Consider the following 23314-nt stretch of genomic DNA (forward strand, 5'->3'; position numbering starts at 1 on the left):
AAGCACTGAGATCTGTAGAAGCCCCTGTAGTGGCAGAGGCTTTATTAAAAATCTTTATGAGGCTGGGTTTCCCTCATGAAGTGCTGACAGATCAAGGCAGTGTATTCATGGGAGAAGTGATGCAATGTATGTGGAAATGTTGTGGTCTAAAACATCTAAAGACCACTACTTACCATCCCGCCACTAATGGGCTAACTGAGAGATTCAATGGAGTTTTGAAGGGCATGATCAGAAGCTATGTTCAAGATCACCCACAAGACTGGGATGAACGTTTGGGATGCTTCTTATTTGCATACAGAGAAGTCCCTCAGGAGTCAACAGGCTTCTCACCCTTTGAACTCATGTTTACTAGAAAAGTGAGGGGACCTTTGGAACTGCTAAAAAATTCATGGGAAGGAACTCTGGGAGAGTACAAAACTTCTGTAGTAGATTTTGTATTGGAATTCCGCAATAAATTAACATCAATGATGGAAGTAGTGAAAGAGAATTTGAGTCATGCAAGGAGAAGCAAAGTTACTGGTATGACAGAACAGCAAGAGAACGTGTGTATGATGTGGGAGATATGGTTATGGCGTTCATACCCAGGAAACATGACAAATTACAGGCTAACTGGGAAGGACCATATACCATCAGAGAAAGGCTTGACACAGTGACGTATGTAATCACCACAGACCAATTAAACAAAAGCAAAGTGGTTCATGTAAATATGTTAAAGCCTTACCATACCAGGGATGCAAAGGTGTTGCAAGTTACCTTATTCCCTGAGGGAAGTGGGCCTGAACTTCCAGATTTGGTACAGGAAAGCAAAGACAAAGGAGGGGTAGATCAAGTGGAATGGTCAGAGGAGGTAGAGGAGGAAGTAAAAGAAGAGATTCTGAGAGTTTTGAAAACCTATAGGAATCTCTTTAGCAACAAACCTGGCCGAACCAGTATAGTTATACATTCCATTGATACTGGAGATCATGCCCCAATCAGATCTGTTCCGTACCGTGTGAATGGGAAAGTTTTGAATGAGATCAAAAAGGAGGTGGAAGAGATGCTGGAATTAGGAGTGATCAGGGAATCCATCAGTCCCTGGGCCTCAAGTATTGTCCTGGTTCCGAAGAAAGATGGAACGACAAGGTTTTGCATTGATTATCGGCTAATCAATAAAATTACTGTCCCAGATGCGTATCCTATGCCTAGGGTAGACGCAATGTTAGAGTTATTGGGGGCAGCAACCATTATCTCTACACTAGATCTCTGTAAAGGATTTTGGCAAATGGAACTAGACGAGCAATCCAGAGCCAAAACTGCCTTCAGTACACCAGATGGGTTATATGAGTTTGTGACCTTACCCATGGGACTAAGGAACTCACCAAGTTCATTTCAGAGGCTAATCAATACTGTGTTGCGAGGCATGTCAGATTTTGCAGTGGCCTATATCGATGACGTGGCCATTTTTAGCAAATCGGTGCCTGAGCATGTCCAACACCTGACAACAGTATTGGAGGCCTTAAGAAAAGCAGGCCTCACAATAAAAGCTAAGAAATGCCAGTTTGGACTAAAGGAAGTAATCTATTTAGGACATAAGGTGGGGAGTGGGAAAATCACCCCCTTATGGAGCAAGGTGGAGGCAATACAAGCGTGGCCGATCCCCTTAACCAAAAAAACAAGTAAGGGCATTTCTGGGTGTGGCTGGATTTTATAGGAAGTTTGTGAGAAATTTTGGGGAAATAGCAACCCCCTTGCATGAATTAACAAAGAAGAAGTGTTCTGAGTGTGTGGTATGGACGGATGAATGTCAGAAGGCTTTTGATCTACTGAAGCAAGCCTTGTGCCAAGGACCCATATTAATAGCACCAGACTATGAGCAACCATTCATCGTGGCTACAGATGCGTCGGACCTGGCGCTGGGAGTCATCTTGCTACAGGAGAGAGAAGGCACCAGACATCCGGTGGCGTACCTGAGTTGCAAGCTGACGCCGAGGCAGAAAAATTATTCGTCGGTCCAGAAGGAGTGCCTAGCGGTCGTGTGGGGACTGAACAAGTTGCGCCCATACGTGTGGGGACGAAGATTCACAGTGACTATCGGTGATCATCGGGCCTTGTTATGGTTGCAGACTATGAAAAACCATAACACTATGCTGCAGAGGTGGTCCTGGGCCCTACAGTGGACTTCCAGTTCATCAAAGGCAAGGACAATGTACTGGCCGATGGACTTTCCAGGCAAGTGGCTGGGACTGCAGTGACATGACCAGACAGAGGAACAAAGAAAGACATTTTCCCCATAGAGACTTTTATTTGTTAACGCGACGTATAAATCCTGGAACAGGAATAATACTCTGCTGTTGTTTAAGGGGGGGGAAATGTGATGTTCCTATATTAATGTATATATGGTAAGTGTTGTTGTTTTAGAAGATACATGGTAAGTGGAGTGAAAGAGGAGGGGGAGTGAATGGGCAGTAGAATGCGAGATGATTGGCTGAGTGTTTAAAATGGCTGAATGTATAAAAGGAAGAGTGAGAGTGGAATCGGGGGGGAGAAGAGAACTGAGTGGGTTGGTTGGTGGGGTTTAGAGAGTTGTTTGCCAGGAGGGAGGTGGAGTTCGGATTAGTATTGAGTAAAACCATATGCTTATGTGCCTTAAGAAGAAATCTTGTTAATCTTGTTAGCTTTGTTATCTGTAATAAATACTTAATTTGGTTTACCAAAGGCCTGATCCTTGGCTGGGGTTTCACAGACCAGAAGGGAGGGTAAGGTAATGACCAAGGCTGAAGGGGAACTGTAACAAATGGTGGCAGCGGTGAAGAGAATAACAATACCAGTATTCAGAGTCTCTGGGAATACTAGTATTGGGACGTTACAGGTGGTTGCCTAGCAGGGGGATCTGTTGAGATCTGTGCTAGAGCGGGGAGAGAAACCATAAGAGAGAGCAGTCCGGACTGGTGGAGTCCCTGGTGGTGCCTAGAGACAGGCAGTAACCACGAGCAGGTAGGAACCTGACAGGGAGAGCCAGGGAAGGACGCCTCACAGTGACCATCACTCCATCTTGTGGGAACGAATTTCATAGTCCGACTATACGCTGTGTGATGAAATACTTCAAACTCCAGCAAAACCTTCCTCTCCTTTCTTGCCCACGGGCTGCAAGCATCACAAAATTGCCAGTTATGCACATCAACCCACAACAGGCCTCCCGCATTTCATCTTGAAGCATCCAGAAGACTAACTCATCTGCAGCCTCACACAGGCTAATCTCAGGAGTGGCATCGCATGCAGGGCCCAAGAAGGAGCAGATGTAAAAGATGCAGGAGGATGACTGAGATTGGGTGGAATTACATTGAGAAGACCTGAGTTCAAATGCCCATTCAGCCATGAAGCTCAACAGGGAAACCTGCACAAGTCATCTCTCTACCTAACCCTAACCCTCATAGGACTCTGGTGCATGTAAATGCCTGCCACTATGAGATTAGGAACACAGGAGACTGCCATACACCGAGTCAGTCCGTTGGTCCATCTGGCTCAGTCTTGTCTACACTGACCAACAGAGGCTCTCTAGGGCTTCAAGTAGGAGTCTTGCCCAGCCCTACCCTAGAGATGCCAGAGACTGAACCTGGGACCTTCTGCATGCAAAGCAGATGCTCTCCCAATGAGCCACGGCTCTTCCACTGAGTAACAGAGGAAGACGAGATATGTTGGAGGAAGAGGAGGATGTGTGTGAGAGAAAGAGAGAGGGAGGGTCTCTGTAAGGGGACTCAGACAGGGAAGCCTAAATTCATACGAACATAGGAAGCCACCTTATACTGAGTCAGACCATTGGTCCATCTTGCTCAGTATTGCCTACACTGACTGGCAGTGGCTCTCCAGGGTTTCAGGCAGGAGTGTCTCCCAGGCCTGCCTGGAGATGCCAGGGATTGAACTTGGGACCTTCTGCATGCAAAGCAGGTGCTCTACCACTGAGCTACAGCCCTTCCCCAGTTCCTTCCTGCACCACCAGGGCAGCTCTCAGCCTAATATCTGCATGTGCTGTAGCATCACTCTGGCAATGGCCAAGACCAGATGACCTGTGGAACCAAAAGACCCACACAACTGTTGCTCTCCATTCCTCATTCTGAGAAAGTCACCCACGAGAGAAGGGGCTAAGCAAACGCCTCTTGACTTGCTTCATCGTCTGCCTGATCCAGAGTCCAGTCTTAGGGTCACATCTGATATAAATTTGATAATTAAATAATAAATACCAGCCCTTTTTAAAACCATGACATCTGGCTCCGGATCTTTGTCTGCTGCTCCAGATACCTGACCACCAGCATGATCGGACCATGTTGTTTATCTCTGGCCCAGCTGGGTCCTGACCTCAGAGGGCCACAGCTTGAAGTGATGGCTTGGATGTACTGCAAAGTACACCTCTCAAAACCAAGAACTGTCCTTGGTTTACAGCTCATGGTTTGTCTGGAGGAGACAAAGCATAAGCCTAGGTTTGGACAACATGCCAAGCCAAACCATGACTTAAGTCCCAGGTAGTGCGGTAGCAGGAGGGCCTGGGAAGCAGTGCAGGAGCCACAATCTCCTCTCCAGGAACCAGCGCATTCGCACTAAGCTATAGTTTGTGAACTGTGTGACCTGGGTCAGTATATCAGATTGTTTTATTATCTGGTATGCTGCTTCGATTGTGCTGCTAAGAGGTCTAGAAATTTGTTAAATAAATAATATTCAATTGGGGGAAAACGATTACACACACATACCTGGTGATGCTGAATATTCTTTATATTGCAAGAAAAATTCTGGTAGAGATGAAATTTGTTGACATCTTTTTCATTGGCTTTTTTGGAGGTCGCTTTTGCCAAAGATGACTGAATACAAATGTACTTCCTTTGGCATCTATGTTTGAACAGCAAAGTGAACACAATTTGTACATAGACTCTAGAATAACACCAATATTTGCTTCATTCAGTTTGTAAATCAGGAGAAGGAGAAAAAATGTCTCGCTACCCAGTTCCTCCACATCACGCATGTTCTTGACAGTCTTATCAGGCAAGATGGTTGCCACCCAGGGCCAACTCCAGGTTTGAAAGGGTCCTCAGGAAAAGTACCCTCTGGTGGGTCCCCCCTTCTGTGGATAAGTCATGATGGGCTTACCAGGCAGAGGCGGCAAACAGCAGAAGTGTTCCAATCAGCATTAGGTGGCTGAAAGCCACCATTTTAATTTTGCACAGTGCCCCGGAATGACACTGTATTGGGAGCATTGTGGATAATTAAAATGGTGGCTCCCACACCCCACCTCTGATGCTGATTGGAAGCTGGAACAATAAATGAACAAATTCAAGGGAGGGGTTTGGGCAAGCTAACCTTCTGGGGGCCTGAAAGCTACCCAAGCATGCCAAGTGATGCTGATGAAGAAGAAGAATTAAATTTATAGCCTACCCTTCCTCCAAAGGAGCCCAGGGCAGCAAACAACCAGCAATAAAATAATAAAAGCATTCTAAAAACAACTCCAGTACAATGCAGACTAGGAAAGATTTCTACCTGAAAGGCTTGTTGGAAGGTTTTTGGTAGGCACCAAAAAGACAGTGTCTGTCTAATATTGAAAGGGAGGGAATTCCAAAGGGTAGGTGCCCCAACACTAAATCCTGGGCCTGCCACCGTTAAATAGAGAATCTCAAAATTGTCAGGAGTATGGATCAGGAAGGAGATGACACTGACCTTTTCAGTGGCATCCCCGTGGCCCTTGCAATATGTACAACAGGGCTAGGGAGCCTTTTTCAGCCCAAGGGCCATATTCCCTCATGAAAACCCTTTACATGCCAGCAGGGCCAGATGCAAAAGGAGGGGGGGGGATGCGATTCTTACCTAGGCTCTGCAAAAGTCAGAGGTTTCTACGCATACAAACATCTCTCCATCCTCAGCCGTACCAGACTGAGTCCCCCGCCCCCAGTCATTCCTTCTGTTGGAGATCAGAGCCACACACGCCGCAGGCCTGTGATATATCCCTGCTAAGTTAACCTGCCACCCAGAAGTGCACTGGAGGACACAATCATGTTGCCAGTCTTGAAGTAAGACTCAGCTGCCCGTCTCATGGAATGGATGAAGATCCACTGTGTGACAGCAAAGATGGATGGAGCAAAGAGGAATGGAGGTGACATCCTGTGGGAGCAAAGGTACGTGGAACGCATGGAGGTGCTCCCTGGTCCTTTGCCCCAGGCAACAAAATGTCTTCAGCTGGCCCTGTTAAATCTTCGGCAAATGTTTGGAACCTGCCTTATACCAGTCAGACCATTTGTCCATCTAGCCGAGTACTGACTGCTCTGGATTGCAGCAGCTCTCCAGGGTCTTGGGCGGAGGTCTTGCCCATTGCCTGATCCTTTTTAACAGGGGACTGAATCTGGGACCTTCTGCATGAAAGGGTGTGCTCTGCCACCGAGGGTTGGTTCCTCCTATTAACTAAAAACACAGGAGAACAAGCAAACTGTAACTGCACGCCCCCGTCTTAAAAAGGACAGACCTTGGGAATTCACTCACTGCTGCTACGCAACTGGCTGCAGGTGGCATGTTGGCACAATCTAAGAGGAAAGGCCATAGCTCAGTGGTGGAGTACCTGCTTTACATGGGGAAGGCCCCTAGTGTCTTAAGGTAGGGCTGTGAATGTCCCCCTGAAAGCCAAGAGAGCCGCTGCCAGTCAGTGTGGACAATACCGAGCTGACTCAGTACAACACAGCTGACTTTGGTCTGACTCAGTACAAAGCAACTTCGTATATTCCTAAGGAGCGTCAAAGTTACTCTCTCCCTGCACCAGTACCTAGACCCTTTTCACTGTGCATATAATGACAGACAAAAATGAATACATAAAAGCTGAAAAATAAGAATTTAGTGGCCTGTCATACAAGCAATCTGCCTGTACCAAAGACACTTACAAATCTCTGATGAAATCCAGCGTCTCTTTATCTTTAGCAATCATGTCAGCCAAGATGTGCTGCACTCCAGATTTTACTTCCTCAACAGTGGAAAGTCCTAAAAGAAAATGTGTGAGCGTCACATGATTCATTTTATTTTATTTTTTAAATTACCCTGCCAACACGGCTCCATATCACCCTCAGGGTGGCTTACAAAATCCAAGTAAAAGGTGGCAGACGGCACTGTTCATTACCACCAAATGTGGACTAATAAGAGAATCTGTTGCGATGACAAACCAACGCCGGTGTCGGCCCAGGGTCACTGGCAGCTATATTCATAAGAACAGCCTGCTGGATCAGGCCAAAGACTGCCTCCTGGCTTGTTCATTGATCTTGGCTCCTGACTTGGCCTTCAGTCCTGACTTGTTATTCAGTCCTGACTATTGACTTGTCCCATGGCTTCTAGCTTCTGGCTCTTGACTCTCCTCTGACTGCTGCCCACTGTCCAGCCATGATAGTAGGCTGGAGTGGGTCAGATTCACTTTTCCCCCCTCCTCCCTCCCAATCCCCTTTCCTTTTTTGCTGTGTCTTTTAGAAGCCAGAGGACACACACTGTATTGTTGCTGATCTATGTAAGCTACTCTGGGTGCCTCTTTTGGGTAAAAGCAGTATAAAAATGCTTCAAATAATGAATAATAATAAAAACAGCAGCATCATAAGCAAAACTCATCTTAAAGCAGCTTTTATGATCTTTCTAAAGGCTGGGACGGAACAGGTTAAACAAGCCTCCCAAAGAAGGGAGTTCCAGAGTTTAGATGCCACCACCAAGAAGGCATTATACTATGTATTCACCAAGAATACCTCAGATGATGATAAAATGCAATGCCTCCAAACAGGTGGGCAGAGTCATGCAGGAGTCAAATATCCTGGACCCAAACCTTAGAGGCCTTTAAAGTTTCCAGCTCAAGTTATTGATGTCAGAGATCCTGAGCTAGATATCCTCCAAGGCTAGATCTGGATTTCTGGAGAGAAGCTTTTCTCCCTCTCTTAGAACACAAGAACTTGGGGCCATCCAGTGAAGTGGAATGTTGGAAGATTCAGGACAGACTAAAGAAAATACTTGGTCACACAGCACATCGTCAAACTATGGGATTCACTCCCGCAAGAGGCAGTGATGGACACCAACTTGGATGGCCTTTAATGAGGACTGAGCACAGATTCATGGAGCAGGCTATCAATGACTACTAGCCATACTGGCTATGTTCTACCTCCATGGTCAGAGGCAGTATGCTTCTGAATATTAGTTGCTGGGAATTACAGGTGGGAAGAGTGCTGTTGCGCTCAGGTCCTGCTTGTGGGCTTCCCATGGGCATCTGGTAAGCCACTATGAGAACAGTGTTTATACTGTTCAGCACTCTGGTTCCTACAGCCAAATTATGCATCAGCCCACAGCAAATGAATGACCAATTTGCAGTTTAGGGGCAAAACCAGCCTTTGGATGTACAACACTGTCCTGGCATTTCACCATCAGCATTGGGTTGGAATAATTTAAATATCCTCAGTTTGCTAGACATCATCTAACAGGTACAAATTTAGAACTTATTCTAAAAGAAATGCTCAATACAAGCATTTTACAAAAAACCTCTCCAAAGGTGAACTAGAACAAGGTATTTAGTAGCTTCTCTTTAAAACATACACAAAAATCAGCCCATTTTATTGTCTAAGATTGCCCCCTACAGATTTATCTATAATTACACTATGAGAGACATAGCTAGATATGTGTCCCAAGCTTTTGATTCTTAAACTGATGTGATTTTTAGCCTATCTCGGTGTTCATCTTTTAAGTAGGGAGCGGAAGAATATTTTTTCCTGGTGGTTGTTGGATATACAGTCTTAGTATTATGTATGCTTTTATTTTTGTTTAGTTTATGGCATTTTTGTATTTTAAATCTTTGCAAGTCGCTTTGAAAGTCTTCTGTAAAAAAAATAAAATTTAAGAAATAATAATAAAATAAAATAAAAAACTTGCGATTTAACACAGAACAAACGGCCATTCATTTAAATGGTAATTTTCTCCTCCTCAAAAACAGACCATCATTCCCATTCTTCACTGCAACACTTGCCATCCATTTCATTATATTTGTCTCAGAAATTAACAAGAGTCTGTCTTCATACAAGTGATTCTCAACAAGTATCTCAGAGGCTACTAAGAGCCTATTTTCCAAGAATGCAGTTATGGCAATGATTAGCCACACAGGCAAAAAAACTCACTTAATGTCATTGTGATGTCAGGTGACTGACAGGTAGGCAGGATTGCCCAGCTGTCATATTTGGCTCCTGGTGGGTAAGGTAGATAAAGATCTGGCCCACCAGCCAGCTCTAGCTCCCAACCCCTGATAAAGAGAATATAAATTCCATAGTTTATATTAAGTTTAACTATGCGCTATGTGAAGAAGTACTTTTTTAGTCTATCCTGAATCTTCCAACATTCAGTCCACGAGTTCCAGTATTATGAGAAGGGGAGAAAAACGTCTTTGTCCATTTTTTCCACACCATGCATAATTTTATACACCTCTGTCATGTCCTCTCTTGCTCGCCTTTTCTCTAAATGTACATTATAGGTCATGTATTGTGGACATTTTGGACTGACGCCATATGTTCAGCTGAAGTCATTTCATTTCAGCCGATGGTCATGCATTAACGGCGCCAATCAAAATGGCCAACTGGACCAGATGCCTACTCAGAAAATAAAACAGAATTCCAACTGGACTCTAAATCTAAAGCTCTACTGAAGAGCCATATTTAAATCTCAAAGTAGATTTGAAGCGGGACATTATTGCCCATTGTATATTGCTATACTGAATTTTGATCCATGACCATTGAAATTTAATATGAGAGTAATGACATTTCATATTTCATTAGCAGAATCTTTTATACACCTATCAAATTTTTATATAAGCTGTGTCTTGACTTCTTTGTTGTGACCTCTCAAAGCACAGCAATATATCTCATTTTACTGTATTATAATATTGCCAGTCTTTTGCAACCTATATATATGGCAGTATGAAGCACAGTTGCATGCTGCAATTTCCACTGGAAACCACAGAGCAGATGACACATACGTTGACAAGAAAGGAGGAAGTTGATATTGCCAAGGTCAACCTGAGAGAGAAGAGGTGACCGCTCATTCCTAACAAAGAACATCCCAAGGCTTTCCTCCTCCTGATCTTGCTTTCTCCTGAAAGGGTGGGGGCATATGTGTGACTGAAAGGACCCATGTTCTACTAGAAGAGCATACAGGTCTGTTTTGACTGTGCACCTTTGCATATATGCGCATGCATAAGAGAGAATTCACATTCCTGTATACATAAGCAGGCATACGCTATGTACGTGCCCGTGGGAGGAAGGCTGTGGTGCATTTCTAAAAGAGGAAGAGACAAATATCACACGTACAAATGCAACTTTGGTGCAGCAGATTTGATATTTTTTAACTGACAATGGAGCCCATGGTACAGAACACCACCACCACCACCCAATTTCTTTTTATTTTGCCCCTTTTCAGCAGGTATCCAAAGAAAATATATCAGGAACACAGGGCGCTGATTCATACCAAGTCCATTGGTTCACCTAGCTCGGTATAGTCGGCACTGACTGGCAGTGGCTCTCCAGGGTTTCGGAAGTTCTGCCAAAGGCCCATCCTGTTCTGACAGTGGCCAACTATGGAAAGCCTGCAAGCAGAGCCTGAGTGCAAACTGCAGGGATCTTTCCCAACCCTACATGGAGATTCTGTAGATGGAACCTGGGAAAGTATGTGCTGAACTCAGAGAAGGGCCATAGCTCAGTGGAAGAGCACCTGCTTTGCATGCAGAAGGTCCCAGGTTTAATCCCCAGCATCTCCAGATAGGACCTGCAGAGAGCCCCATCTGAAATTTTGGACAGCTGCTGCCAGTCAGTGTAGACAGTACTAAGCTAGATGGACCAATGGTCTGACTCGGGATATGCCAGCTTCCTAGGTTCCTCCACTTCAAGGAAGTGGAGTCCACTGTTTCAAAGTTCCCACAAAACAACAAAACCAAACATACACAGTCTCTCTTTCTTGATGGCAGGAATGTTACAGATCATTTCACTGCTTCAGGAAGGCACCCACTTACCTTCAACACTGGGCTTTACATAAGAAAGGAGGTTGAGTTCTCTTGGGTTCTCAATGAGCAAATTGGCAGCCTGGTCTAATCCCAGCTGTCTGGCTCTTTGTGCCTTTGTTCCTTTGCTCCCAGTTTTATACGGTGCATACTAGGATAGATCACAGAGGCTGGGTGTGAGGAATACATTAAATTAAGAACAAGAAGGAATACGTGGCTATACGTGGCACCAGACCATACAGAAAATCAGAGGGCAGTGACCTGAAAATGGGCATTTTCGGTTGTTGCCCCGGTATTATGGAATGCCCTTCCCTCTGCCACATGTAAAGCAGCAACTAGCAGCTGTTTCGGACGCCTTGTAAAGACTGATCTTTTCTCCCAGGCTTTCCCTGACCCATAAGATCGGACCCTGTTTCTTACATTTGAATCCCCTGAATTCCTGTTTCATTTGTTTTTATATGTTTTAGTTGCTTTGATACTGCAGTTTTAATGGGGTCTTTTGTTGTTTTAATGATAGTGTTCATTTTTTATCTTGTACACCACTGAAGAGATTTTCAACTATTAAGCCGTTTATAAATGCTTTCAAATAAATAAAATAAATAGATATTACTTTGAATTTTGTTGCCACTAATATTTATGATCTTTTTGTGCTTTACTTATTCACAAGGAGCAGTCATAGAAAAAACACACAAGCATGGTCAACTGGTACACAGAGTGCTTTACGTAACAATCCTATAGGAAAAGCACATCCAGATTCCTTCTGAAAAACACTTTCTTCTAAAAAAAAACCACACGCAGAGAAATGACAATTAAAAGGGAAAGACACTCTGCAGTCCTAACCGTACTGACTTAGAAGAAAATCCTCCTGAAATAAACTGGCATTTCCTTCTAAATAATTATTAGGATTGAGCAGTAAGGAGAGCCAAAAATATATCCTCAAAGCAGGGCTCTTCCAGGCCAACCTGTGGGTCACAAAGCCTGTGCAAGTGGGTCACGGGCTTTATAAGTAAACTCAAAATAATTATTGCTTGTAATCCTTAACTATATGATGAATACCTCATACAACATTTTGCTTTGCTGGCATATTATAATCCTGTGTCGACACCCGTAATCAAACATCGGAAAGACTCAAGTCCTGCATTTTAACACTTGGGAACCACTCTCTGGTGGTTAGCAGCAGAGAAACCTAAGGTCCAAAATTCATGTGCCAATAAATCGATGGGTCACCATGCCAAGAAAATTTGGACTTCTGAGTCACCATTCCCAAAAGGTTGGGAACCAATGTGCCAGACTACCCCTTTATTGAGCATCCATCCTGATTTGTTTTCACAAAGCTTGTAGGGAGATTCTGTGATATCCACTGTTCACTGAGCATTCATTCTGATTTGTTTGTCTGGAGGTTACATGACATCATATCAAGTGATTGTTATCCCACACTTTCCAATGCATTTTCCTATCACTCTCCTTTCCGGGGGGGGGAGGGGGGTTGGGGGACAGGCAAGCAGATTTGTTGCACAAGAGTGCCAAATCCACTTTAACTGTACAACCTGAATTTGCCAGAATATGATTAAATCCCACCCACAAAACAGCAACAGTCTAGAAGCAAACACAGTGACTTTCACACTGCTTCCTGGAGAACCCAGGGGTCCTCAGATGCTTGTTGGGGGCTCCCTCAGTGAAAAGAACAGTAATGGCAAGCAACTTTCTGAGAGTCCATCCATCACATTCAGTTTTCCAATTAGAAATGTTGGGTAAACGTCTTTCTCAGGGGCAAAAGATCTTCATGTGCCTTAGTCTGCTCCACCAGGAGAAGGGAACTGCAGGCCCAGGGGCTGAATGCAGCCCTCCAGACCTTTCCATCTGGCCCTCAGAACTCTCCCCAGGCCACACCTCTCACTGGCCCTGATTCATTGAGTGATTTTGCCTCACTGGAGGATATCCTTCAAGAGTCTGACCATGCCTCTTGCTGTCTGGATGGAGAATAGAGAGAAGTTTTTGCAGAGACAAACCTACTGTATCAAGGTAAAATCTATGTTCATTAACTCAGCCCAGTTCTGTCTCTAGCCCCACCTGTCTCTGGCATGTGGCCCCTGAAAAGTTGCTTAGAAAGGAATCTGGCCCCCTGTTCTACACCAGTGAAAACAACTTCCTCAAATGGAGCAGAAATGATGTTTTAACTAGGGGCAACCCAAAGACTGTTCCCATTTCAACATCCAGATCACAAGTGCTCAAATGATGCTGGATTTCACTGATTTTGGAGGAGGAAAAGCATGCAAAATGGGGGTGGGGAGGGGGCTTCCCACCAGAGGCAACGAGAGCTTCCCAGCAACTGCCATTGTTCTTCCCAGAAGTCCACTGAGAATAATGATTGCGCAAATCATTGTGTAGCATTGCTCCAGATGGTTGCTGGATGAAATGACAGCTGCCAGTTGGCAACTGGTGGGAAGAGCTCTCATTGCCACCACTCCAAAACTGGAAGCAATGACGAAAATGGGAAAGGGCAGTGATTTCACACTCCTTTTTGTCCCTGTATCATCCTTCACCCCAGTTTTAGATCTGCACTAGTTTTAACTGGTGTTAGAGAGTAGGAAACCTGAGGAAGGTGTTTGGTTGAACTGGGGAAGGACCCTATGAACTGGGGATGGGTTATAACTCAGTGGTGGAGAGCACCTGTTTGGCATGCAAATGGCCCATCTCTGGCATCTCCAGGGAGGAATGAGAAACATTCCTGTTTGAAACCCTGGAGAGCTGCTGCCAGTCAGTGCATACAATACTGAGCTAGATGGACCAATGGTTTGACTTGGTATAGGGCTTCTTCCTATGTTCCTGAGAATGCATCCTAGAATTCCACCCATAATCCTCTGCAGTGAGGAAGAGGTTCTGAGAAGACAAAACATTTCTGGATATGAGCATGGAAGCATTTGATGAATTTAATTTTTTTTAAAAACGAAAAGATACTAACCACATGATCCAGCTCCTCCAAGGTTTTGCAGTTCAACAAAACAGTTAAAAGGCTTTCTGTTAGTTTTCCTTCTTTCTTAAGCTTCTGGATTGAACCATGAACCTTTTTTGCTACAGTTCTAAGATAAAAGCAAACGCAGCGGGTGTAGGTTACATTTCATGATAGGCATGCACACAAGGCTCTTAATTTTGGAGACATCTCCTAATCTGTATCATCTCAGCCTAGAAACTTGCGTGCAATTTCCAACTGCCCACAGAGAGTCCTTACATTTACGGGTTGGCCCACTTAATCAACAAATACAGCAGCTTCACAAGCCATAGCGATTTGTCCACAAAACTGTGTCTACAACTGGAGCTAATTCGTTTAGCTCCGCCAAAACTCTATAGAGTGGATTGCTGATTTCAAGCTGCAGTTCGTCCTGGACAAATTAGCAGTGGCTAAACCTGTTCCTTAGAGGATAATGCGTTTCCCATACTTTGTTCCCACCATCTTAAAACATCGTAGGAAGGCAATGTTCTAGACCATCATTCTAAAAATATATATAGAAATAGTGGAAAAAACAGTCTTGGCTTATAGCCGACAGAATACACAATAATGCCCAATTTCAAATGCTCATGCACTTTACTGCACAGGGCGTGATATTTATTTATTTATTCGATTTATTAGTCGCCCATCTGGCTGGTTACCCAGCCACTCTGAGCGACGTACAAAGCAAAAACATATAAAACATCAGAACATCAAAGGGCTGATATGAATTGTTAGCTCTATAGACATAATATACATACACTCCCAATGGCAACACAGGGTTTGAAGAGCTACTGTCAGTCAGCGTAGACAATCCTGAGCTAGAAGGATTGCTGGTCTGACTTGGCATAAGACAGATTCCTATGTTCCCTGAGAACAGATCTAAACTGAGGGAAGGCACGTCCTTCCCTAGAAACCATTTTCCTTAGCAAAGTTTCTTAGCCATCCACCGTCGCTTAGAAAATTTGGACTTGGCTTTTTAAATATATTCATCACCACGATGATAAGATTGAGCTTATATTTCTCTCCCACCACCCCATTTCACGGCCACTATTCTTCGCCCCGACACATACTGTAGTTCCTCCAGCGTTTGCTGAACCTCACGCAACGCATCAGCTTCCATGTTGTTTATAAGCTCTTTTCGATACCGGGCAATGAAAGGAATAGTATTGTCATCGTTAAAGAGCTGGATTATGTTCGCACACACCCATTCTTCAATACCTGTCCTTTGTGACAAGACCTGCAACAATTAAAAAGAAAAAAAGCAAAACAATTAGGATTTTCTCAGAAGAATTTTTTTTTAAAAAAAAACCTGTAAGCCTGCACTGTTTGGGAGAGGGCAGGTTGGAGTGAGACAATAGGAGCAATCATGTTCCTCCTTTCTCCTCACAGAGGAGTAAGCTTGTCAATACACAAAAGCCTCAGTCCCAATCTGCAGTGTTCATTTCAAGCAGTGTCATATCTCTTTAAAGTCATGGATTCTCCCAAAGACCCCTGAAAAGTGTAGTTTGTGAAGGAAGTGTAGTTTGTAGCTCCCCCTTAAATATTTTAAGAAAGATATAGACAAGTTAGAGCGGGTTCAGAAGAGGGCGACGAGGATGATAGCCGGTATGGAGAACAAGTCTTATGAGGAAAGGTTGAAGGAACTTGGCATGTTCAGTCTGGTGAAGAGAAGGCTGAGGGGTGACATGAACGCACTCTTTAAGTACCTGAAGGGCTGTCACATAGAGGAGAGTACAGATTTGTTCTCTGCTGCCCCAGAGGGTAGGACTAGGTCTAATGGTTTTAGGTTGCAGGAGCGTAGATTCAGATTGGACATTAGAAGGAACTTCTTGACAGTAAGGGCAGTTCGGCAATGGAACCGACTGCCTAGGGAGGTGGTGGGATCCCCTTCACTGGATGTCTTCAAGCAGAGGCTGGACAGCTATCTGCAGGAGATGCTCTAGCTGTGGATTTCCTGCTGTGAACAGCGGGTTGGACTCGATGGCCTACAAGGCCCCTTCCAACTCGTATGATTCTATGATTAGACAGGCACTATCTCTGTTATCTTTTTGGCACTTATTGAAGGCCTTCCTCTTTCAACAAGCCTTTTCAGTAGACCTTATCCCAGTCTGCGTCTGTGCTGGAATTGTTTTTAAGTTGTTTGTAAAGTTATTTTTTTAAAATATGTTTTGTTTTAATATTAAGTCTTTTGATTTTAAGATGTTTTAGAGTGCTTTTAATGCTTCTGTTTGCTGCCCTGGGATCCTTCTGGGAGGAAGGGTGGGATATAAATTTAATAAATAAATAATACATAAAATAATAAGGGTGCTGAGAGTTGTTAGGGAACCCCCATTTCCCCTCACAGAACTACAATTCCCAGAGTTTCCTGGGAAGAGGAATTGACTGTAAAATTACGTAGGTTCACCTTTAAATAAAAACTAAGGCAACTTTCTCCCCCATCCCCAGGGGATACCAATTAATTTTGCAGACACAGGATTAGGTAAATGACTGGAGGTTTATGGGAATTTTAATTTCAGCTAAATTCATCTTGAATCTTGCTTTTGAATTTTTATTCTGTGACTCTTGTATCAGGCCACATCTGCATCATACATTTAAAGCACTCATACCACTTTAACAGTCATGGATTCTCCCAAAGAATCCTGGGAAGTGTAGTTTGTTAAGAATGCTGAGATTTGTAAGAACAGCCCTATTCCCCACGAAGAGTGTTTTAACAATCAGTCCTTCTTTCCAGGGAACTTTGAGAATTGTAGCTCAAGTTAGGGGGCCTTCTAACAACTCTCAACACTCTTAGCAAACCACAGCTCCCAGGATTTTTTGGGAGAAGACACGACTGTTTAAAGTGGTATAATACTGTTCAAAGTGGTATAAAACGAGCAGGTTCCTCATTGTTCATCTGCCGTGGGTGAGCTGGGAGGAGTTGATCTGACCCATCTTTGTCCACCTGGATACTCAGTGCATCACCAGCACAGGCTGCAGGGACGGGAGGGAGGAGTTGCTGTGGTCTACAGAACTTCTATCTCTGTCACCAGGAAACCACTCTGTCTTGGAGCTGGCTGTGAGGGCCTGCACCTGGTGTCGGGCCAAGGAGACAGGAAACCAGAGTCGCTGCTGGTGTACCGTCCATCCTGCTGCCTGGCAGCTTCTCTGACCAAGCTGGTGGAGGCCATCTCAGTTGCAGTATTGGAGGAGCCCAGAATGATAGTCCTGGGTGATTTCAATGTTCATGCTGAGGCTGCCTCTAGTGTTCTGGCTCGGGACTTAATGGCACCCATGACAACCATGGGGCTGTCTCAAGTTGTCACCGGCCCAATGCGTAGGGCAGGGCACACCCTCGACTTGGTTTTTGCTCCAGATGAAGGAAGGGGTGGTCTGGAGATAGTCATGGTCAGACCACTTCCTGGTGAAGTTTAGACTTATGGTTCCAACCGTCCTATACAGGAGTGATGGACAGATTAAGATGGTCCGCCCCAGAGACTAATGGAATCCACAGGATTCCTGAATGCCCTGGGGGAATTCCCAGTAGATACAGCAGGTGACCCTGTTGAAGTCCTTGTCACACTGTTGTGTGGCAGCTGTGCTGTGGGGTGCCACGGGGTACTATCTTGTCCCCCATGCTGTTTAACATCTATATGAAGCCCCTGGGAGCGGTCATCAGGGGATCTGGGGTGAGGTGTCAGCAGTATGGTGACAATACTCAGCTCTGTTTCTCTGTATCATCTGAATCAGGAGAGGCCATGCAAGCCCTGGACTGCTGCCTAGACTCGGTGGTGGGCTGGATGAGGGCCAATAAACTGAGTCTGAATCCTGGCAAGACGGAGACACTGTGGGTTGGTGGTTCCCGAGGTGGGATAATTGGTCAGTTGCCTGCTTTGAATGGGGTCGTACTCCCTCTGAAAGAGCAGGTATGTAGTCTGGGGGGGGGGGGCTACTGGATCCATCTTTGTTGTTAGAGGCCCAGCTAACCTCAGTGGCTAGCAGTACCTTTTACCAGCTTCAGCTGGTAAGACAGCTGTGGCCATTTCTGGACCAGGATAGCCTGACCACTGTTATCCATGCATTGGTAACCTCCAGGCTGGATTACTGTAGTGCACTCTATGTGGGGCTGCCCTTGAGGTTGGTCCAGAAGCTGCAGCTGATGCAAAATGTGGCGGCGAGACTGCTCACTGGGGCAGGGTATCGCCAACATGTCACCCCACTACTGAAGAATTGCACTGGCTACCTATTAGCTACCAGGCTAAGTTCAAGGTTCTAGTTCTGGTGTAGAAAGCCCTATACAGCTTGGGATCAGGATACCTGAAAGACCGTCTTATCCTTTATATGCCCAGTCGATCACTGCACTCTGCAGGTGAGGGCCTTGTGCAGATACCATCTTACCAGGAGGTCCATTCTGCACAACATAGGAAACTGCACAACCTTTAGTGTAGTGTCACCTACCTTTGGAATTCCCTCACCTTAAATATTAGACAGGCTGTTATCGTTTTGGCACCTACTGACGACCTTCGTCTTTCAACAAGCCTTTTAAATAGAGCCCTTCTCCCAGTCTGCATCTGTGTTGGAACTGCTTTTCAATATGTTTTTAAACCTTCTTTTTTTACAAAAAAAGAGATGTTTTTAAAGCTTTTTAAATAAGTTTTTAAAGATTTTTTTAAATATATTTTTAATGGTTATTTTGTTTTGATATATTTTGAGGTCACAAAAACATTTTTGTGATGTATCTACAGATAAAGCTTAAAATGTATACTACAGACAAGACCTCCTCCCTCTGCCCAATGATGATAAATCGGAGCTTCCCCACTTTCCCTCTAACATTAGAGCCTGGGGTCATCCAGTGAAGCTGAATGACGGAAGATTCATCACAGACAAAAGTACTTCTTTGCACAGCACAGTCAAAGTTACAGTAGTTGCTACCACAGAATTTGCTGCCAACTTAGACAGCTTGAAAAGATTAGACAAGGTCATAGAGTATAAAGCTAGAAATGGCTAGTAATCATAGTGGTCTTCCACCACAGTGTTAAGATCTTTCTATTTAAGAAGTCCTTTAGAAGCTGGATTTTCTACTGCAGCTTAACATAATTATATGCAACCTTTCTGAATTTACTCCTTTTTAAAAATCTGGCTTTCATTATGTTTTATTATGCTTTTGCATTTTAAACTGTTTTATGACTGGCTTTCATTGCAGTTGTTTCATTTGCATTTTGCTGTTTTTATGTGCTTATTATTTTTATGTCTTGAACGCTATGAGGATAGGTGAAGTATAAATATTTAAAATAAATGTTGGCTATTGATTTTTTAAGGTTGTCTGTTCAGTGCGTGGAAATAGGTTATTCAGTGCATGGAAATACATTTGTATTAAGATGTATAGGCTACCCTGACATTTTGCATTCACGGGTTATTGATCAGGGAATATATACTCTTGTTTTGGCATTTCACATAAACAAACTACAATTATGATGACAATTAGACTTAAACTATATCAGGCCCTACAACTGGTAGGCGAGGCCCTGTTGCTGGTGTCACCTCTGGCTGCAGCCCACTTGGTGTTGGTCATGACAGGGCCTTCTCAGTGGTGACTCTTCATTTGTGGAATGCCCTTCCAGGTAAAGTGCATCTGTCTCCCTCATTACTGACTTTCAGGAGAAATTTTGTGGGAAATATTCCCACTTCTAACCTAGCTGGACCCAGACACAATGGAGGATTCAGAGTTAATATATTAATAATTCCTCTCAACCAAATGGGGCACAATTAAATTTAATACACAGGGAATAGTCATCCTTTGTCTATTCATGATGGGCCCACCATCACGGCACCTGATAGAAACCAGAACACCTTTTGGTGCCATGCTAAGACATCTCCAGCCATAAACTTCAAGCTTATCTCCAAAACGTAAAATCTCAGCTCAACTACCATCAATTAGGAGCAATTAAATCACACCGATAATAAGGCCATTAATTACCTATACTGTAAATTGTTAAGTGGTTCTACTTAGTTGGACAATTGTTTGTACAAACATTGAAAAACATTCCTGAACTGATAATTTCTTTGTATGTTCAGATGCATGCTAGATATCTTCCCACGTCTAAGAGATTTAATGTGTTACTCTGTAACTGAAATTTATTGTTTTTCTTTCATGTATTCAGATAAATTGAGGAATGTACCATTTTGTTATATTTTAGAATAGTTAATTTTTCTCTGACAATTGAATAAGCAGCAATTAAGCTAGGAATATTTCATAAATTTGTTATCTTCAAAGGAAAATTTAGTATAAATATTCATGCATTTTAGTATCAAATCAGTCTTCTCCTAGAAGAGGCTCACTAATGCTTGCCTCCCCGGATAGCCTTGTAAGATCCAGGTAACTAAGCAAGGTACCTCAGCTCTGCATCAGATATGTTGCATCTATACTGTATATCAGAATTTAGATCTGTTATGCCTTAACCTGCTTTTATTTTGATTTTATGCTTGTTAACTTTCATTCTTTCTTATGGAATGTTTAAATAGTTTTATAAGTAAAGGAAACTTGTTGAACTGATCTTATCTGTCCGAACACTTGTTCCCAAACCCTATATTTCCTGTGTGCTAATATGAGGAAGGGGCGCTAATTCTCTCCCTTGGACGTGGCATCTGCTTCAGGGAAAGCTAAGGTGCAGCTTAACAGCGAGGCTCACGGCCTGCTACACAGACAGCACTCTTCAACTTCTACCTTGAACAGAGCAAATATGTCACAATTTAAAACATTCCTATTTACCCAGGCATTTGATGGCTGAGAGATACTGGCAACAGTGTAGTGGCAAATTCAGAAGTGCAGGGTACCTTCATGATACTCAGAGCACACACCCTCCCCCTTTTTTTTGCTGCTGGGTTGAGAATGAAATTTTTGTTAATGCCTTCTCCCACAACAACAGATGTCCCTAGGAGCCGATAAGCATGAAAGAGGAAGAGTGTTAGCTACTAAAAATAGTTTTCTCAGTGGCCAACTCATCTCCTTTCACTCTGATTGGCTCCAGTCAGCAGGAAAGAACAAGGAAGCATGTTAGAAGACTCTTCTCAGTGGCAAATATACTCCCCTTTCATACTGATTGGCTCACAGGATGCTGGAGACATACAGGCCCTGCTGGGGCCCTGCTCCCCAAAAAGTAAAGGGTCTAAGACCCCAGACAACTACACCCGTGGATATTGGCCATGGCAACCATGAAATTAATAACTAAGAGAGTATGTGATTGCTTTTAAAAAAAAATAGATGTTTTTAGATTGTTTAAAATGTTTTATTTTATTTTAAACTGTACTATTTAAACAGGTCCTGGGCTCCTTTGGGAGGAAGGGCGAGATACAAATTTAATAAAAACAAAGAAACCAGTCAGTAAACTGGGTAGGAGCCATGCTGATCTTTTAAAAAAGGATTAAAATTATTCAAAGGATAAAGGTTAAAAAGCAGCTAAAAAGAAACAGGAACATAGGAAACTGCCTTACACTGAGTCAGACATCTTGGTCCATCTAGCTCAGTATTGTCTACACTGACTGGCAGCGCTCTCCCAAGTTTCAGGCAGGGAACAATTCCTAGCCCTGTCTAGAGATGCAGGCACAGCAGAGGCTCTACCACTGAGCTACGTTCCTTTTCCCAGTATAAAATTCCCAACCAGAATGAGAATCAACTTCCTATAAAAATATCAATTTCTTTTATGAATGAAGTTTTAAAAACCATAAACCAGAATAAAGGCAAAGAAGATAAATCATCCCTTTTTTATTATTATTTTTCACCATCTCCCTACCTGTGGAGTTTGTAACTTTAAGTAACTCCAAGAAAAGAAAAACCTCATATTTTTCCATTCTATTCACAAATATCTGAATGACCTCTTTTTGATATTCTCTCATGAAACCCAATACTAATTGTAACCTTCTTGCGCCGTTGCTTATGCTCAGGATAAGTTCTCATTAAAACGGGAAAGTATGTAATTTATTTTATAAAAATAAAGAAAGGCCAATTTACTTTCTGGAATACATCCAGTGCTGCTATTATATACAATAGAAACCAAATTTATGCCTTGATCCAGACCACAGACTTTCTTTATGCAGCATAAGTTTATGGGAGCTTTGTTATGAAAGGGAAAAGATCTCATACCTGCACAATGTCCCAGCTCATTTTATGGTCTTCATCCAATTTGGCACTCCCTGCAAGTTTTACAGGCTTCCCCTGAGGACACATGGCTGATTTTAATTTTTTTAAAGGAGGTTCATCAAATGTAAAATCTTCTCCAGGCTCTTCGGACTTCACATTTGGCTTTGATGCAGCAGAACTTGTGGAGGGTCCTTCGGCATTTTCCATGCCATGGGTCGGACGCCCTTGAATGATGCCAAGGGTTTTTATCAGGGGCTTTTTGGCTAGCGATCTCGGCTCGGCGTCTTCCTCTTCCTTCGGCTGCCATAGCTTCAGTTCTCCTTCATTCCCTCCAGAAGCAGCAATAGGCACAGAAGTATCCTGCTCGTGCCACCAAAAACATGTTAAGGATGCAAGTTGAGAAAATACAAAAAAATAAATACTTTGAACATTGTGCAGCCTAATCTCACAATGGTGTCAATTTCAGGCTTACTCCAACAGCCACAAATGGACATACTGGAAGCTGCTGTGAAAGTGTAATTGTAGAGGGCACAGGCCTTTCCATTAGCATCACCTATGGCCAGTGCAGATGTTAACAGTGACAATTCCCTAATCAGAAGTAAGCAGTCAGAAACATACGCTCAACCCTATCCAGCACCTTGCTTCTGGAGCACAGATTTCCTTCACCAGTCTTAACTGCAGTGGACCACTGTGTCACCAGTGATATTAACTACAACTTAGGGCTAACCTGGTTAAAGCTGTTTTTCAGATCTAAAGTTAACCGGGAAACCTGGTCAGCCCTAACCACAGTCCTAACCACTTACCTGCAGCTAAGTGTAATCGGCAACATGTGTGCAACACAGACACAAACAATACCCACAACCCCTGTACAACCACATAGGAATATAAGAACATGCTCTACCTCCAGCGTCAGAGGCAGTGTGCCTTTGAATACCAATTGCTGGGAATTGTAGATGGGGAGACTGCTGTTGTGCTTACAGGCCTCCTATTGGAATCTGGTTGGCCACAGTGAGAACAGGACACTGGACTAGATGAGCCTTTGGCTTGATCCAGCAGGGCCCCTTATAAGATCTTATTCCAGCTGGAAGCTTGTTATTCTAGCTCAGTCATATTTCTCCATCCAGACCCACATTGTTCACTCTGACTGGCAGCAGCTCTCCAGAAAAGAGCCTTTCTCCTACCTGCTATCTGATCCTTTGTAACTGAG

General features: G+C 43.6%; 1 protein-coding gene across 3 annotated transcripts in view; it reads right to left on the reverse strand.

The window, feature by feature from the left end:
• Window positions 1-23314, reverse strand: part of SRBD1 (S1 RNA binding domain 1) — a 265692-nt gene that overhangs the window by 232949 nt on the left and 9429 nt on the right. For all 3 annotated transcript variants that reach the window (XM_061625422.1, XM_061625423.1, XM_061625424.1), the window contains exons 4-9: window positions 22111-22467; window positions 15065-15231; window positions 13968-14085; window positions 11018-11156; window positions 6888-6984; window positions 4722-4857 (exon numbers count right to left, since the gene is read on the reverse strand). In XM_061625422.1, the coding sequence (XP_061481406.1) occupies window positions 4722-4857; window positions 6888-6984; window positions 11018-11156; window positions 13968-14085; window positions 15065-15231; window positions 22111-22467 (1014 nt within the window). The remainder of the gene's footprint in view (window positions 1-4721; window positions 4858-6887; window positions 6985-11017; window positions 11157-13967; window positions 14086-15064; window positions 15232-22110; window positions 22468-23314) is intronic.

The sequence above is a fragment of the Rhineura floridana genome, chromosome 4, assembly GCF_030035675.1.
Source record: "Rhineura floridana isolate rRhiFlo1 chromosome 4, rRhiFlo1.hap2, whole genome shotgun sequence".
In the NCBI taxonomy this organism is placed as follows: Eukaryota; Metazoa; Chordata; class Lepidosauria; order Squamata; family Rhineuridae; genus Rhineura; species Rhineura floridana.